Source organism: Pristis pectinata, chromosome 10 (assembly GCF_009764475.1).
Source record: "Pristis pectinata isolate sPriPec2 chromosome 10, sPriPec2.1.pri, whole genome shotgun sequence".
Taxonomy (NCBI): Eukaryota; Metazoa; Chordata; class Chondrichthyes; order Rhinopristiformes; family Pristidae; genus Pristis; species Pristis pectinata.
In genome coordinates this window covers 8,323,978-8,340,992 of record NC_067414.1, presented here as the reverse complement: position 1 = coordinate 8,340,992, position 17,015 = coordinate 8,323,978, and the positions used below count along the sequence as shown (strand labels likewise).

At 45.3% G+C, this 17,015-nt stretch overlaps 1 protein-coding gene across 1 annotated transcript in view; it reads left to right on the top strand.

Annotated features, from left to right (window-relative positions):
- The window catches only part of bmp5 (bone morphogenetic protein 5), a 169,339-nt gene that overhangs the window by 99,387 nt on the left and 52,937 nt on the right, over positions 1 to 17,015 (top strand). The window contains exon 2 of the mRNA XM_052024412.1: positions 10,023 to 10,215. Coding sequence (XP_051880372.1) covers positions 10,023 to 10,215 — 193 coding nt within the window. The remainder of the gene's footprint in view (positions 1 to 10,022; positions 10,216 to 17,015) is intronic.

The following is a 17,015-nucleotide window of genomic DNA, read 5'->3' as shown; positions in this document are numbered from 1 at the left end:
ACTCCGCATGTTGGCATCTTTAAATTAAGTATAAAAAGAGGGACACAAACATGTAAATCTTTGAGTGGGGATCAGTACAGAGCCCAGGTTACACTGTTTACTCTTTCTCTGTATCCCTCACTCCCGCTAGCAACTCCCGCTAGCGTTAAATAATAAAACGCTTATTGTACGTTCCTTGGTTCTGTTGTTGTCCACTTTATTACAGCACAGACTGCCTTCCACATAGCTGTGTAAAAAGATTGGTACATTTGACCGTGAAAAACTTTTCTCTTTCATCACATCTGATCCCATCCAGCATCTATACCTCTGTAAATGCAGCAGTTTACTCAAGGAAGTTCTGGTCAGATCCACCTCCCACCTATTGTTTGTCAGTGTAGCTCTGCATGGACCCTCTTGTTTAATTGTTTGATAAGTGGCACTGGTGCTTCATAAAATCTGTGCATCTGAAGCATGGTTCCTTCCTCCCACTCAGCCTCAGATAAGATTATAAAACTATTGAATGATTCCCTAATACGGTAAAATGGACTCTTGACCTCACCATCTAGCTCATTAAAGAGCCGGCGCCTCTTTCCCAGGGCACCAATGCTCAATACAAGGGGGCATGGCTTTAAAGTAATGGGTGGGAAGTTCAAGGGAGATATCAGAGGAAGGTTTTTTTACCCAGAGAGTGGTTGGGGCATGGAATGCGCTGCCTGGGGTGGTGGTGGAGGCAGGTACATTGGTCAAATTCAGGAGATTACTAGATAAGCATATGGAGGAATTTAAAATAGAGGGATATGTGGGAGGAAGGGGTTAGATCGTCTTAGGCGAGGTTTAAAGGTCTGCACAACATTGTGGGCTGAAGGGCCTGTATTGTGCTGTACTGTTCTATGTTATGACCTTGCACCTTATTGTCTACCTGCACTGCACTTTCTCTGTAGCTGTGACACTTTACTCTCATTCTGTATTGTTTTAGTTTCTACTACCTCAATGCACTGTGTAATGAATTGATCTGTACGAACGGTATGCAAGACAAGTTTCTCACTGTACCTCGGTACATGTGACAATAACAAACCAATTCCAATTCTGCCTCAGGTTTTAATGGACCAGTTCCTGGGGGTGAATCTGCTCCACTAGAGGGAGCTGCAATGCCCACATTACGTCATTTATATAGCACCTTGAACTGCCGTTCCAAGGTGGTGCAGAAAGATGTCCCCATCTAGTGTGGCTAAATCCCGTTGTAACTCCCTGTATCAATTAAAGGAATCATTTACACAATTCTGGAGAACATCTTTGGCTGGAGCTGACCGTGTTAGGGAAGAAGCACATGTTTATGTCTTGCAGATGCTCCATTGTCAACTGTCTTTCAAAAGGCTACCTATTCATGAATGTGGGGGGGGGGGGGGGGGGGGGGGCGGGGCCTTGTGTGATGGAATGCCATCACATGGAGTGGGATGGGCCAGAATAAGCCCGGCCCGCAAAATAGCCGAAAGACTGACAAGTGGCTAAGCCACACTCCTGGGAAAACCAACTGACCTTTCACGGCACCCTATTGGGGACGGCCTTGCTGATGCTGCTGACCTATGAGAAGGCCAAAGGGACCCACTCTAACTCAAAGAGACTGAGGCCTAACCTAAGGAGAAGATGGCATTCCCCTCCATGGACTCTTGTCTATACCTCTCGCTGCCTTGGTGAAGCAGCCGGCATAATCAAAGACCCCACCCACCCGGGTCATTCTCTCTTCTCTCCTCTCCCATCAGGCAGAAGATACAGGAGACTGAGGGCACATACCACCAGGCTCAAGGACAGCTTCTATCCCACGATGATAAGACCCTTATACGACGAGATGGACTCTGACCCCACAATCTACTTTGTTATGACCTTGCACCCTATTGTCTGCCTGCACTGCACTTCCCTGTAGCTGTGACACTTTACTCTGTATTCTGTTATTGTTTTGACCCTGTACTACTTCAATGCACTGGAAATGTTCCTCATCCCAAGAAACATTCAAAGGCTATTAGAAATACAATGAAACAATTAAATAATTATAACAAAACTACCATATCCTTTTAATGAGGAATAGACAAACCCCGTAAATAATGCTGAAAAAATTAAGCAAATGCAATTAATTCAAAAATGTTACTTAATTAATATTTATCTTAGTGGCATATGGCTGTGGAGTGAATGGCACCAGAACGAAAGTTGTGCGGGAATAGTTTGCAGATTCCCAAGCCTATGTGCTGGGGAATTGACACAGGTTTATGATCACTGCCACTTTCTTCCACGGAAAACCCAACATCAGAGCACAGCCAGGAAATTGTGCGTGATGTGTGGCCACAAAGTTCGGGCCCTTGTGCTCCTGATGGTATCCTGTCACTGTGGCACCTCTGGGGAGACGTTTCATGTGGAGTTGGTGGTATTTCCCTGTAAGTTCTATCCTGGAAATTTACAGAATGAAAGGACATTTTCGATGAATGTAATGATTAAACATGAATTTTAAAGAATTCTAGGCTTGTAGTAAAATAATTGAGCAAATCTGGTGCATTGGTTTACTGGTAAACCATACGATGCATTTATGAAACTGCAGAAGCTGGAGATCTCAAATGAAAATAGAAACTGCTGGAAACACTCAGCAGGTCAGACAGCTTCTGTGGGGACATGAACAGTTATTCTTTCAGATCAGTGAGCTTCATCATTCTGTTTCTGTGTCGTTTACACAACAGTATCCTCACAAAGACCATATATAATTGTGATAAAACTTCTCTACTCTTATACTCCAGTCATCTTGCAGTAAAGTCTGACAAACCTTGTGCCTGCCTCTCTGTTGCTGGATTGCAGGTTATCTTTCCAAAACTTGTTTGGTTAAAGTAAAAATGAACATCAAATAGAATAAATAGACGTAAAAAAGCTCTGTACCTTTTTCAAAAATAGTCAACTGAATGTAATCACATAAAGAAAAAGAACATTTGCATACAGTATTTTATACAAAACTTTTTTATTTCAATCCATGTACACGATTTGCAATGAGAGTGGCAAAGACTGCAGTATGAAAACTATTAAAGATTGTGTAAAACTATTGGAATAACACGGATTTATTCTGCAATGCATAAAATGATTGTTTCTTACCAAAATAATGCATTCCCTTTTTAAAATATTCAAAAGGTATAAAATGCAAACTCATGGATATGAAATATTGGGTTAATTCCATATATCTGCTCTTTTCAAAGCACATTTGCACATTTCTTCGAATCTGCGAGCATGCAGTGTTGATTTATTGGTCATTATTTAATGTGTGAGAACACGCATATATCTCATACACTTACTGCATCATTGCTCCTCTGAGGAAACCTTTGCTGAGTAAATAACTTCTCAAGCTTATCTTGTGATAAAAGAATTGTTATCACACTCTGCTACAGAAAAAAGAAGCTGTGATAACGGGAAACACAAAGACTTGAGAGGCTGAAATATCTTTGAAAGTAATACTGTTGCTTACATAGACCCAATCCTCTGTGGTGCTTTCGTTTAAGCTGTAAGAATGATGCATCTAATAAGGAAAGATTTCTGTGGATGACATTATGGTGTTTCCAAATGTTTTAAGTAATCCTATGGAATATTCTGAAAGGAGCTAGGTAGGTCCCTTGTGTAAACAAAGTTAAATTGCACATTGACTTATGTATTGGATCTTATACATAGCTCCTGCCACCATCCTTGAGTTTCCTACCAAGAACCGTGTTGAGAGTGTGTGCGGCCCATATGTCTGCAACCACAGACCTTAGACGGCAACTCATCATCCCAGCAATGCAGTTTGAAAAGATTGACCACACATTTCAAGGCCACAGCTCTCATCACACTCTGTTCCTTTCAGAAACGTAACCACACATGGGTGTAGCCTTAAACCACTTTTTAAAGAAAGTTCAATGGTGTTTTCGTTAAACTTAATGAGTAACTACATACTCTGAAAGTTACTGGATGATGGTGTGCTCATGCACGTCCTTATGCCCCAACTTTGTCTCTCCTTCTTCGAGGAAGCATTGACCTGTTTGTTTTTAATGTAGGTGATAACCATTGTAAAGTAGGGAGACAGAAGTTTGATTTCAGATGGTTAAGAACGTCATTTGCAGTTGGTCAGAAGGCCAATTTTCTTTGAGAAATAGTTGGTGACATGTAATGCCAAAATGTTGGGCAGGAGCTGAGCAGCTTTGCCAATAAGGATGGGAAAATCAAATAAGACCATAAGACATAGGAGCAGAATTAGGCCATTCGGCCCATCGAGTCTGCTCTGCCATTCGATCGTGGCTGATTTATTTTACCCTCTCAACTCTGTTCTCCTGCCTTCTCCCCGTAACCTTTGACACCCTTACTAATCAAGAACCTATCAACCTCCGCTTTAAGTATACCCAATGACTTGGCCTCCACAGCTGTCTGTGGCAATGAATTCCACAGATTCACCACCTTCTGGCTAAAGAAATTCCTCCTCATCTCTGCTCTAAAGGAACGTACTTCTATTCTGAGGCTGTGCCCTCTGTTACTGGACTCTCCCACTACTGGAAACATCCTCTCCACGTCCACTCTATCCAGGCCTTTCAATACGTGGTGACGTTAAGAAAGGAACTGAGAAATCTGTAACTCCACAGGGAAAGAGCAAGTGACTGGGTATAATTGGTTGACTTTTTCAAACATTATGAGAGGGATTGGTCCAAATGACCTCCCCTATTTTTCACTAAGTAATTATATATGCAAATGAAATTAGTTTATTGCATGGTGCATTTGTTTAGCAGTAAGGCTGCTTATAGATGTCTAGATGTTAGAATTTAGAAACAGCCACTCCATGCAGTTAGCAACCTCTCTGATGGAGTAAATTATATTCTGGACAAAAGATCTGGCACACTCACTAATAGCTTGGGAAGGGAAAGATCCAGAAAAGAGAGATGCAAATTTTATTTTAATAATGTCACAAACTGGCGCTAGAATAATGTATTTGTTATAACTGTGACCACATTGCAAAAGTACTTCATTGGCTGTGAGTTACTTTGGACAATCCTGAAAGGCTCATTACGCTGCAGTAGAAATGTAAATCTTTTTACTTGCGGTGACCTTCAATATTTTGCCATGCATTTTCCAGCAAATTGCCAAATACTTTTTCCACAGAAATAGCTTATTTTTATGTTGAAAAAGTCCTGAAGATATTTTTTGCACACCATTGCTTGCGGAAAAGGTTACTGACACAGGACAGGATTCACAATGATCTCATCCTGCACTGATTACAAACCATTACATTATAATAATCTGGAATCATTGAATGGCTACGATACAGAAAAAGGCCATTCAGCCCATTGTTTCCATACTGGTTCTTTGCACAGCAATCCTATCATGACCATTCCTCCACTCTTTCTATGTTGGCTTGCAAAATGTGTCTATAAAGTTCCTTTGAGAAAGACCTGATTGTATATCCATTCAGGTTGTGACTTCGATTGTAACCTATCTCTGTTTAGAAGGTTTTTTCCTTGAATCTCCATTGTATCTGTTGGTCTTTAACCTTTGAATTTGTGTCCATGAATCATCTGCAAATAGGAATAACTTCTCATTATTTATCCTTTCTAAATTAGGCACGGTTTTGTGTACCACAGCTGTGTTTCCTCTCAACCGCCATCGTTCCAGGGAAATGGAGTCACTTGACAAACAATATACGGTTGTCATTACTGATGCCATTCACTGCTGAACTAGAGGCATGGTGCTTTCAATTCAGGAACTTGTGTCGGGGGCATAAATTAGTTAGCTGAGTAGACTGTAGACTGACTGGCACAGCTCAAAGTCAAAGTCAAAGTTGAGTTTATTGTCATATGCACAAGTACATGTGTGCACAGGTGCAATGAAAAACTTACTTGCAGTAGCATCACAGGCACATAGTGTCAGATAAGCCGCATTCACAAGAGAAACATAAATTAAAGTGATAGAATAACGAATATAGAACATAGAACAGTACAGCACAGAACAGGCCCTTCAGCCCACAATGTTGTGCCAACATAGCTATTCCCTCCTACCTACAGAATGCCCATATCCCTCTATTTTCCTCTCATTCATGTGCCCATCCAAGCCCCTCTTAAAAGCCCCCACTGAATTTGCCTCCACTACCCTATCAGGCAACGCATTCCAGGCATCCATCACCCTCTCAGTAAAAAACTTACCCCTCACGTCTGTTCTGAACCCACCCCCTCTCACCTTAAATGCATGCCCTCTGGTATTGGGTCGCTCAATAATGGGCAAAAGATATTGCTTGTCCACCCTATCTATGCCCCTCATCATTTTATACACTTCCAACAGATCACCCCTCAGCCTCCACTGCTCCAGAGAAAAGAGCCCAAGTTTGTCCAGCCTCTCCTGATAGCACATGCCCTCTAATCCAGGCAGTGTCCTTGTAAACCTCCTCTACACCCTCTCTAAAGCATCGACATCCTTCCTGTAGTGAGGTGACCAGAATTGCACACAATACTCTAAATGCGGCCTAACCAGAGTTCTATAGAGATGCATCATAAGTGATAGAGTGATAGGGTGATACAGCATGGAAACAGGCTCTTCAGCCCAACTCGTTCATGCCGACCAAGTTGCCTATCTATTATACACAAATTTTACAAGAAAGAACACAATTAGAACAAAAAGAAGTCCATTATAGTGCAAAGTGATCAAAGTGGTCATAATGTTAAACTGTAGTGATTAGGGTTGTGCCGGTTGGTTCAAGAACCAACTGGTTGAAGGGAAGTCGCTGTTCCTGAACCTGGTGCTGTGGGACTTCAGGCTTCTGTACCTCCTGCCCGATGGGAGCTGTGAGAAGATGGCATGGCCTGGATGGTGGGGATCTTTGATGATGGATGTTGCCTTCCTGAGGCTGTACTGCCTGTAGATACTACTGATGGTGGGGAGGGATGTGCCCGTAATGTATTGTGTTGAGTCAATAGACAATAGGCAATAGGAGCAGAAGTAGACCATTCGGCCCTTCGAGTCTGCACCGCCATTTTGAGATCATGGCTGATCCTCAACAATCAATATCCTGTTCCTGCCTTGTCCCCATATCCCTTGATTCCCCTATCTATAAGAAACCTATCTAGCTCCTTCTTGAAAGTGCCCAGAGAATTGGCCTTCACTGCCCTCTGAGGCAGTGCATTCCACAAATTCACAACCCTCTGGGAGAAGAAGGTTTTCCTCACCTCTGTCCTAAATGGCCTAGCCCTTATTCTTAAATCATGACCCCTCGTCCTGGACTTCCCCAACATCTGGAACATATTTCCTGTCTCTATCTTGTCCAATCCCTTAATAATCCTGTATGTTTCAATCAGATCCCCTCTCAATCTTCTCAATTCCAGCGTGTACAATCCCAGTCTCTCCAACCTCTCAGCATAAGACAGTCCCAACATCCCCGGAATTAACCTCGTAAACCTACGCTGCACGCCCTCTATAGCCAGGATATCCTTCCTTAACCCTGGAGACCAAAACTGTACACAATACTCCAGGAGTGGTCTCACCAGGGCCCTGTACAAATGCAAAAGAATCTCTTTGCTTTTGTACTCAATTCCTCTTGTAATACAGGCCAACATTCCATTAGCCTTCATCACTGCCTGCTGCACTTGCTCATTCACTTTCCGTGACTGATGAACAAGGACTCCTAGATCCCTTTGTATTTCCCCCTTACCTAACTCCACACCATTCAGATAATAATCCGCCCTCCTGTTCCTGCTCCCAAAGTGGATAACCTCACACTTATCCACATTAAACTTCATCTGCCAAGTATCTGCCCACTTACCCAACCTATCCAAATCACCTTGAATTCTCCTAACTTTCTCTACACATGTCGCACTGCCACCCAACTTTGTATGTACTACTTTGTATGTACTTAGTCCACTGCTCTCTGCAGCTTCTTACGTTCCTGCACATTCGAATTGCTGTACCAGACCACGATGCAGTCAGGATACTTTCAATAGCACATCTGTAGAAGTTTGTTATGAGTGTTTGGTGACAAGCTGAACCTCCTTAACCTTCTAAGAAAGTAAAGATGCTGGCATGCCTTCCCTGTGATTGCATCTATGTGCTGGGCCCAGGACAGGCCAGTTCTAAAGGATGTGCAGAATAGTTGTATAAATGCCAAATATCCCATCTTTTCAAGTCTAGCCTTACAGCTGAAATTTCTCATCCCTGAAACCATCCTAGTGAATCTTTTCTCCTCACTTTCCAAAGCCTTCTCTTCCTTCTTCAAGCACAGTGACCAGGATTGGACGCAATACTCCCGGAACTGCTTGCCCAGAGTGTTAGAAAGGGTCATATTAACACCCGCATTTTGCACTCAATTTATGAAGCTCAGGTTCCCGAGCTGTACAAACCCTTTCTCTACAAACCCTGCTGTCCCCAAAGATTTATACATTTATACACTCCGTTCTGCACATCCTTTGGACCACTGCTCCTCTGTGTATACAGGCAGGCACGGTAGTGTAGTGGTTAGTGTAACACTTTACAGCGCCAGCGACCCGGGTTCAATTCCGGCCACTGTCTGTAAGGAGTTTGTATGTTCTCCCTGTACGTTCTCCCCGTGTCTGTGTGGGTTTCCTCTGGGTGCTCCGGTTTCCTCCCATATTCCAAAGATGTACAGGTTAGGAAGTTGTGGGCATGCTATGTTGGCGCCGGAAGCATGGCGACACTTGCGGGCTGCCCCCAGAACACCCTACGCAAAAGATGTATTTCACTGTGTGTTTCAATGTACACGTGACTAATAAAGATATCTTACTTTTCTGAGATTAAGGAAGCAGGGGTATGCATTTGCTCAGTTACAGAAATCTCCAATCAAATGCAAACGGTTTTACTTTATTCACAGTGTTTCAAAGAGTTGAATTCTGGCTGGTCGCTTTGCTTAAACTGCCTGCAGGCAAAACCCAATAATCAAGGGCAAGTAAACCACAGCAAGCTGAAAGGAACATGGTAATGTATAAATGAAGAAGAAATGGTCATAAAATCATAGGGAAAGATATCATAGAAACAGGGAAAGACTGCGACAATCACCAACCACCCATTTACACTAATCCCGCACTAATTCCATTTTCTTTCTCTCCACATTCCCATTAACTGCCTCTCTCCGCCTCCCCAATGCTACCACCTACCTAAATGCCAAGGTCAATTTACGTGGCCAATTAATTAACCTACAAACCCGCATGGTTTTGGGATGTGGGAAGAAACTGGAGCACCCAGTCAAAGGGAGAACAAGCAAATTCCACACAGACAGCACCCCTGAGATCAGGATTGAACCCGGGTCTCTGGTGCCACGAGACAGTGGCTGTACCAGCCGTGCCGCCCAAATTGGTATTGGCGTCTGGACTTGACAACGATGCTGAGAAATGTCATTCATTCACCCAGTGTTGCCTACAGAACAAAATGAATGCATTTATTTCAAAATACATCATGCAAAGACAAATTATTTGGTACACATGGAATTGCATTGCCTTTCATTTTAGATAAACAAATACAAGGAAAAAGGGACAGTAAGTATTCTTAGGTTTTGGCACAGCACTCTCTCTCACAGTTTGGTACTCCCAGAGTACTACACTGAATTTATTTTCTTTGAAAGATCTTCTGTGGATATTGGAAGGCAAAAAGCAAACATACCATTTTACAGCACGGTGGTGATCATTCGTTCTGTTTATTTATGAATGCTACTAATGACTGCTTCTTTGCTCTGGTACAAATTTTGATTGTGTTTTAAAAAGTGATGAAAAGCTTGAAAATTGTGGAATCTGTTTCTCTTCATTGTCAGTCCATCTGTCTTCCCAAAGAGAAACGTGGTGAGGGCTGTGGATATTATTCTTCAGTATTCATTTTTTTACTCCTGAAGTGAGCTGTGTTAAGTCCTGGACTACGGTCAACTGAACAAAAATATCTTCAATGGAGCGTTGAACCATGCAGAATAGTGGGTGAAAGAAAAGGTTCTGATTCTAGTATAAATAGCAAAAAGAAATCATAACAGATACTAACTGTTCTTTTTCTCTTCTTCTTATTCCTTATCTTAGTTGAAAGGGACAAGTATTTTTCTCACCAACGAAGGCACTACAAGGAATTCCGATTTGATCTCACACAGATCCCTGAAGGAGAAGCAGTAACGGTAGCAGAATTCCGCATCTACAAAGACCGAAGCAACAGTAGATATGAAAATGATACCTTCAGGATTACTATATACCAAGTTATTAAAGAATATACTAAAAGGTAATGTATTTGGTAAAGTACAGACGTCATTAAGTTCTTATAATTCAATGTACTATACTATAGTGATAATGATACTATACAATACACTATACTATATACCATATGCTATACTCTGGTGGTACTATAGGAAAAGACTGCAGAGAGAGAATGCAGGGGAGTGGGATTAATTCAAGAAACTGGAATGGATCGAGTCACCTACACAGAACCATCGAGATGTACGCACAGAAATGGGCCCTATGGCCCATTACGTCCGTACTGACCACGATCCCTATCTACACCAATCCCATTTGCCCACATTAAGCCCATATCCCTCTCCGCCTTTCCTATCCGAGTACCTGTCCAAACTCATTTTAAAGCTCGTTCCAGATAGTCAACCCCATCTGTGTGAGAAACCTACCCGTCAGATCTCCTTTAAATTTTCTCTCTTCTGACCTTAAACCTGTGTCCTCTAGTTCTAGATTCCCCAGCCTTGGGAAAGAAAGATTCAAACTATCCACCCCATCTATGACCCTCATCAATTTATATATCTTATGTATAAGGTCAGCCCTCAGTCTCCTACATAACGCTTTACATAGCCTATCCAATCTCTCCTTAAAACAACAGCCCTCCATTCCAGGCAACACCCTGGTGACTCCCTTCTGCACTCTATAACTACTGCATCCTCCCTGTACTGTAGTGACCACAACTGTACACAATACTCTCAGTGCTTCTGTGCTCTACATAGTACCTACTTTATTAATGTAATCGGAAAGATTTCTGACTTGCAAATATTTCAGACATATTTCCCGGATAAGTGTGAAGTGATACACTTTGGAAGGTTGAATTTGAAGGCAGAATACCAGGTTAATTGCAGGACTCTTAGCAGTGTGGAGGAACAGAGGGATCTTGGGGTCCATGTCAATAGATCCCTCAAGGTTGCTGCGCAGGTTGATAGGGTTGTTAAGAAGGCATATGGTGTGTTGGCCTTCATTAGTCAGGGTATTGAGTTCAAGAGCTGCAAGGTAATGTTGCAGCTCTATAAAACACTGGTTAAAACACACTTGGAGTATTGAGTTCAGTTTTGGTCACCTCATTATAGGAAGGATGTGGAAGCTTTAGAGAGGGTGCAGAGGAGATTTACCAGGATGCTGCCAAGATTGGAGAGCATGTCTTATGAGGATAGGTTGAGTGATCTAGGGCTTTTCTCTTTGGAGAGAAGGAGGACGAGAGGTGACTTGATGGAGGTGCACAAGATAAGAGGCGTAGATCGAGTGGACAGTCAGACTTTTTTCCCAGGGTAAAAATGGCTAACACGAGGGGGCATAATTTTAAGGTGATTGGAGGAGGGTATAGAGGGGATGTCAGATGTAGGTTTTTTACAGAGAGAGTGGTGGGTGCGTGGAACACACTGCCGGCAGAGGTTGTGGGGGCAGATACATTAGGGACATTTAAGAGACTCTTAGATAGACACATGAATGATAGAGAAATGGAGGGCTATGTGGGACGGAAGGGTTAGATAGATCTTAGAGCAGGATAACATGTCGGCACAACATCGTGGGCTGAAGGGCCTGTACTGTGCTGTAATGTTCTATGTTCTATTTCAACTACATTACAACTTTTACATTTTATCTTACTCTATTAAATAATGTATTAGAGGATAATAACATTCATCAAAACTGAGATTAAAGAGTGGCCTTTCTGAATAATTATTAGTTACGGTTGAAAGGTTGGAAGGGATTTTTCTTCTTGAAAAATACTTTGTGTTTTGCAAAAGGTGACAGTATAGCAATGCATAAGGAAGATGGTTAAGAATCTGTTGGTGATGGAGTTAAACAGTAGTATCTCTTGAAAAACTGAAATTATGTATCGTATCAAACAGTTAGCATCTGCATGGTAATAAGAAAACAAAAGAGAAACAGAAAATGTTGGTTGCTAGGAGCTTGAGGATTTATGAAGGTAGATATTGGAGATTTTTTTATTTAAATTCTATCTTAAATGGTTGGAAATAGTTTGAATTTACAAGTAGAATTAAAAACAAATGCAACCTATTACTGGACAAATTAATGCATTCCAAGATGTTCACATGTATGAATAGAATTTGCAATGCTTTGCACGCAGCCTACAAAAGTTAGTTATTAAGCTCCTACACTGTATGATTTTTATTAGTTCAGATTAATTTCGTGAAGTAATGGATGAACATACAGTTGGTAGATTAGCTGTTGTAGCGGTTGCTACCGCGGAATAAAACAAGACTCTACTCGGAGGATTGCCAAACAGAACTGGTTTATTTTCCCGCCTTGTGCGGGCCCTTTAAGGGAGAAAAACTCCCGCCCAAAAAAACCGGCAATGACGTAAGTCCTACGTCATCAGGACTTTCCCGCGCGCGGGTTCTCCCCGTCGCTCGGAAAGACGAGGCCTGCCGCCATCTTGGGCCTCGTCGCTCCGACGCCGCGCGACCCGACTGCCGAGCCGGTTCGCCCGACTAGACGGTGAGTCGCCACACAACCCCCCCCCCCAGAACCGGCGAGACAGTCCCCAAGGTCCGTGGGCTGTGCCAGCTGCCGCTTAGGGGGGGCGGCCTCTGCGTCGTGGCGTGGCAACCTCGACAGGCTGTTGCAGATCCAAATGGGCCGGTTTGAGGCGGTCCGCCGTGAAAACCTGTTCCCTGCCTCCAATGTCCAAAATAAAAGTGGATCCGTTATTCCGTATGACTCGGAACGGTCCCTCATATGGTCGTTGCAATGGCGCCCGAGGTGTGCCCCTGCGAACGAAAACAAACTTACAGTCCCGTAGTTCCTTGGGCTGGCAGGATGGGGCTTGACCGTGCCATGAGGTGGGAATCGGGGCCAAGGCGCCGAGCTTCTCGCGCAGTCTTTGTAGAACTGCTGTGGGTTGTTCCCCTTGGTCCTGAAGGGCAGGTATGAAATCCCCGGGGACAACTAGTGGCGCCCCGTATACAAGCTCAGCTGACGAAGTGCGGAGGTCGTCTTTGGGGGCAGTGCGTATGCCGAGCAGGACCCAAGGCAGCTCGTCAACCCAGTTAGGACCCTTCAGGCGGGCCATCAAGGCCGATTTTAGATGGCGGTGAAAACGTTCCACCAACCCGTTTGATTGAGGATGGTAGGCCGTGGTGGTGTGCAGCTGCGTCCCTAGCAGGTTCGCTAATGCAGCCCAGAGACTGGAAGTGAATTGGGTGCCTCTGTCTGAAGTGATGTGGGCCGGAACACCAAAACGTGAGATCCAAGTTGTGAGCAGCGCTCGGGCGCAGGAATCAGTTGTGATGTCAGTCAGGGGGGTTGCCTCAGGCCACCTCGTGAACCGGTCCACGATGGTAAGGAGGTACCGGGCTCCTCTTGAAACCGGCAGAGGGCCCACGAGGTCGACGTGTATGTGGTCGAACCTCCTACGGGTAGGCTCGAACTGCTGTGGTGGGACCTTGGTGTGTCGCTGGATTTTTGACGTCTGGCAGTGCAGACAAGTCCTGGCCCACTCACTGACCTGTTTGCGCAGGCCATGCCAGACAAACTTGCTGGCGACCAGTCGGACAGTAGATCTGATGGACGGGTGCGCCAACCCATGTACCGAGTCAAAAACGCGTCTCCGCCAGGCTGCAGGGACAATAGGGCGGGGCTGACCAGTAGCAACGTCGCAAAGTAGGGTCCGCTGACCTGGACCAACCAAGAAATCTCGGAGCTGCAGACCCGAGACTGCGGTTCTGTAGCTGGGCAGTTCGTCGTCGGCTTGCTGTGCGTCAGCCAGGGCCGTGTAGTCGACACCCAAGGATAGGTTGTGGATGGTTGGTCTGGAAAGTGCATCAGCGACGACATTATCCTTTCCGGAGACATGTTGGATGTCAGTTGTGAACTCGGAAATGTAGGATAAATGTCTCTGCTGACGAGCTGACCAGGGATCGGAGACTTTGGAGAAGGCAAAGGACAGAGGCTTATGATCGGTGAAAGCGGTGAAAGGCCTGCCTTCTAGAAAGTATCGGAAATGCCGGACCGCCAGATACAGCGCTAGAAGTTCCCGATCAAAAGCGCTGTACTTCAGTTCGGGCGGTCTAAGGTGTTTGCTGAAAAATGCCAAGGGTTGGGGTGTTGCCCCATCGCTGGTGATTTTGTGGCCGAGGAAATCGATAGAGTCAAGTCCGAATTGGCACTTGGACGGGTTGATCGTGAGGCCGAAATCGCGGAGGCGGGAATACAGCTGGCGGAGGTGGGAAAGGTGTTCCTGGCGGTTACGGCTGGCGATCAGTATGTCGTCCAAGTAAATGAACACGAAGTCCAGGTCTCGGCCTACCGCGTCCATCAGCCGCTGGAAGGTCTGCGCGGCGTTCTTAAGGCCAAACGGCATCCAAAGGAATTCGAACAGGCCGAATGGGGTGATAATCGCAGTTTTGGGGACGTCATCCGGATGGACCGGGATTTGGTGGTATCCCCTAACGAGGTCCACTTTGGAAAAGATGCGGGCCCCGTGTAAGTTCGCTGCGAAGTCCTGGATGTGAGGGATGGGATAGCGGTCCGGTGATTTGACTGACGGACGAACCGCTCTCGCGCTTGGCCCTCCACAGGACATCTGCCCGGGCAGCCACCTCACGGGGGTTGCTGAAGTTGGCGTCGGCTAACAACAGGTGGATGTCATCGGGGAGCTGTTCGAGGAAGGCCTGTTCGAACATCAGGCATGGCTTGTGTCCCTTGGCCAATGCCAGCATCTCATTCATTAGGGCGGATGGGGATCTGTCCCCCAGGCCATCCAGATGAAGCAGGCGGGCGGCGCGCTCACGACGGGAGAGGCCGAAGGTCCGGATCAAAAGATCTTTGAAAGCCGGGTACTTATCTTCCTCCGGAGGCGACTGGATGAAGTCTCCAACCTGGGCGGCTGTCTCCTGGTCCAGAGAGCTAACCACATGGTAGTACTTCGTGGAGTCGGAGGTGATCTGCTGAAGGTGGAATTGCGCTTCAGCCTGGTCAAACCAGACGCTGGGCCGAAGTGTCCAAAAGGTGGGCAGCTTGAGGGCCACTGCGTTGGCTGCTGCGCTGTCGTCCATTTCGCGGGTCCAAAAGCCGTTTGGACCGTCGGGGTCACCAATGTAGCGGTTGCTACCGCGGAATAAAACAAGACTCTACTCGGAGGATTGCCAAACAGAACTGGTTTATTTTCCTGCCTTGTGCGGGCCCTTTAAGGGAGAAAAACTCCCGCCCAAAAAAACCGGCAATGACGTAAGTCCTATGTCATCAGGACTTTGCCGCGCGCGGGTTCTCCCCGTCGCTCGGAAAGACGAGGCCCGCCGCCATCTTGGGCCTCGTCGCTCCGACGCCGCGCGACCCGACTGCCGAGCCGGTTCGCCCGACTAGACGGTGAGTCGCCACACTGTAGTGCTAACTGTATCAAGTGTTGCTCTTGGACACAGGAGAGTAGGAACATGAAGAATTGTCGCGATATCCGTTATTCCTTTCAAATAGTCTCCAAGTTATAGTCATAGAGTCACAGCCCACTCCATCCACACTGACTGTTGAGTCCCATCAATGCTAATGATATTTACCAGCACTTGGTCCACAGCCTTCTCTGTCTTGGTGATTCAAGTGCTTTATCTTGATACTTCTTAAGTGTAGTGACAGCACTTGCCTCCCCAACACCTCAGGCACATGGAGATCTTTCAGGGTGTTTAATCCATATATCCATTCCCATTATGCCATTATTGTGGGAGGTCTGTGAATTACCCCAAGGAATATCATACAGGCGAGGCTTTGAGGCAGAGCTGACTCAAGAGGAATTCAAACCTCTTTATCTCAGGCAAGGGTTGAGACTGAACCTATGCACTAGTAGGAGTCAGTGAATACGCTTTCTCCAATTACTTTCACTTTAATTGGCTCAAACACTTGAGCAAATGATAATTCAAACTAGAAACAAAAGCTCAGCGGTCCAGAAGTTTGCCGCTCCCAGCAAAGGCACGATATAAGGTTGTAGCATAGTGGAGCCACAGATGTATCTGGTGCTGGAAAATGTGGCAGCCGCAGGCCTGAAGCCCAAGGCTCAAGACTTCATGAGGCATTGAGGTGACCTCATGGACAGTAAGGTCTAGCCTTTGTTGGCCACCTTGAAGCGGAATGTGCTAATGAGATCTGATAATCCCAGGTTTGGGGTCAGCTCATCAAAGGTGACAGGTGAGGGAGGACCAGAGTGGAGTGGGAGGATCCTGCTTTAGGAAGTGGGTCAATGCTGGCGATAGAGGCGGGGAGAGGCTGCGAGTTGGTTTTGGGCTTCAGTCAGGTTGAGAGATCGATAGAGGAATGGGGGTGGGAGGAGGAATTGAGTTGGAAAGTCCGTGGGTGAAGAAGGGTTTGTGTGCGCATTGTGGGGGCAGCATAATGGCTGTCCAGTGTGCTGGGAGCTGAAGGAGGGCCCAACACCTTAAAAGGGCCCATCTGAATCTTGTTCTACATACTGTTCTGCGACCTACTCAGACTATTTCCCCTTTAAGTGTGGAACCAAACCCTTCAAAAGCCTACATCGGTGCGAGTAACCGACGGGCACTCAAAATGACATTGAAGTCATGGATGTTGCATCCGCACATTTTATTGGACACAACTGTACACAGCTCCTTAGACACATAAAGATTGTATCCAACAATTGGACACAACTACAGAACCCCACATCCATTACTGACAAACACTTGAAGGACCTGGGTTGAAAATCACAGAGTAAATGATCCATCTATCAAGTCCCTGATTTCCATTCACATTTTATTTTTCATAGAAATTGGGATGCATATAATATGGTGTGACAAGTTTGAATTGCTGGGCTCAGGCATTTTATAAGGA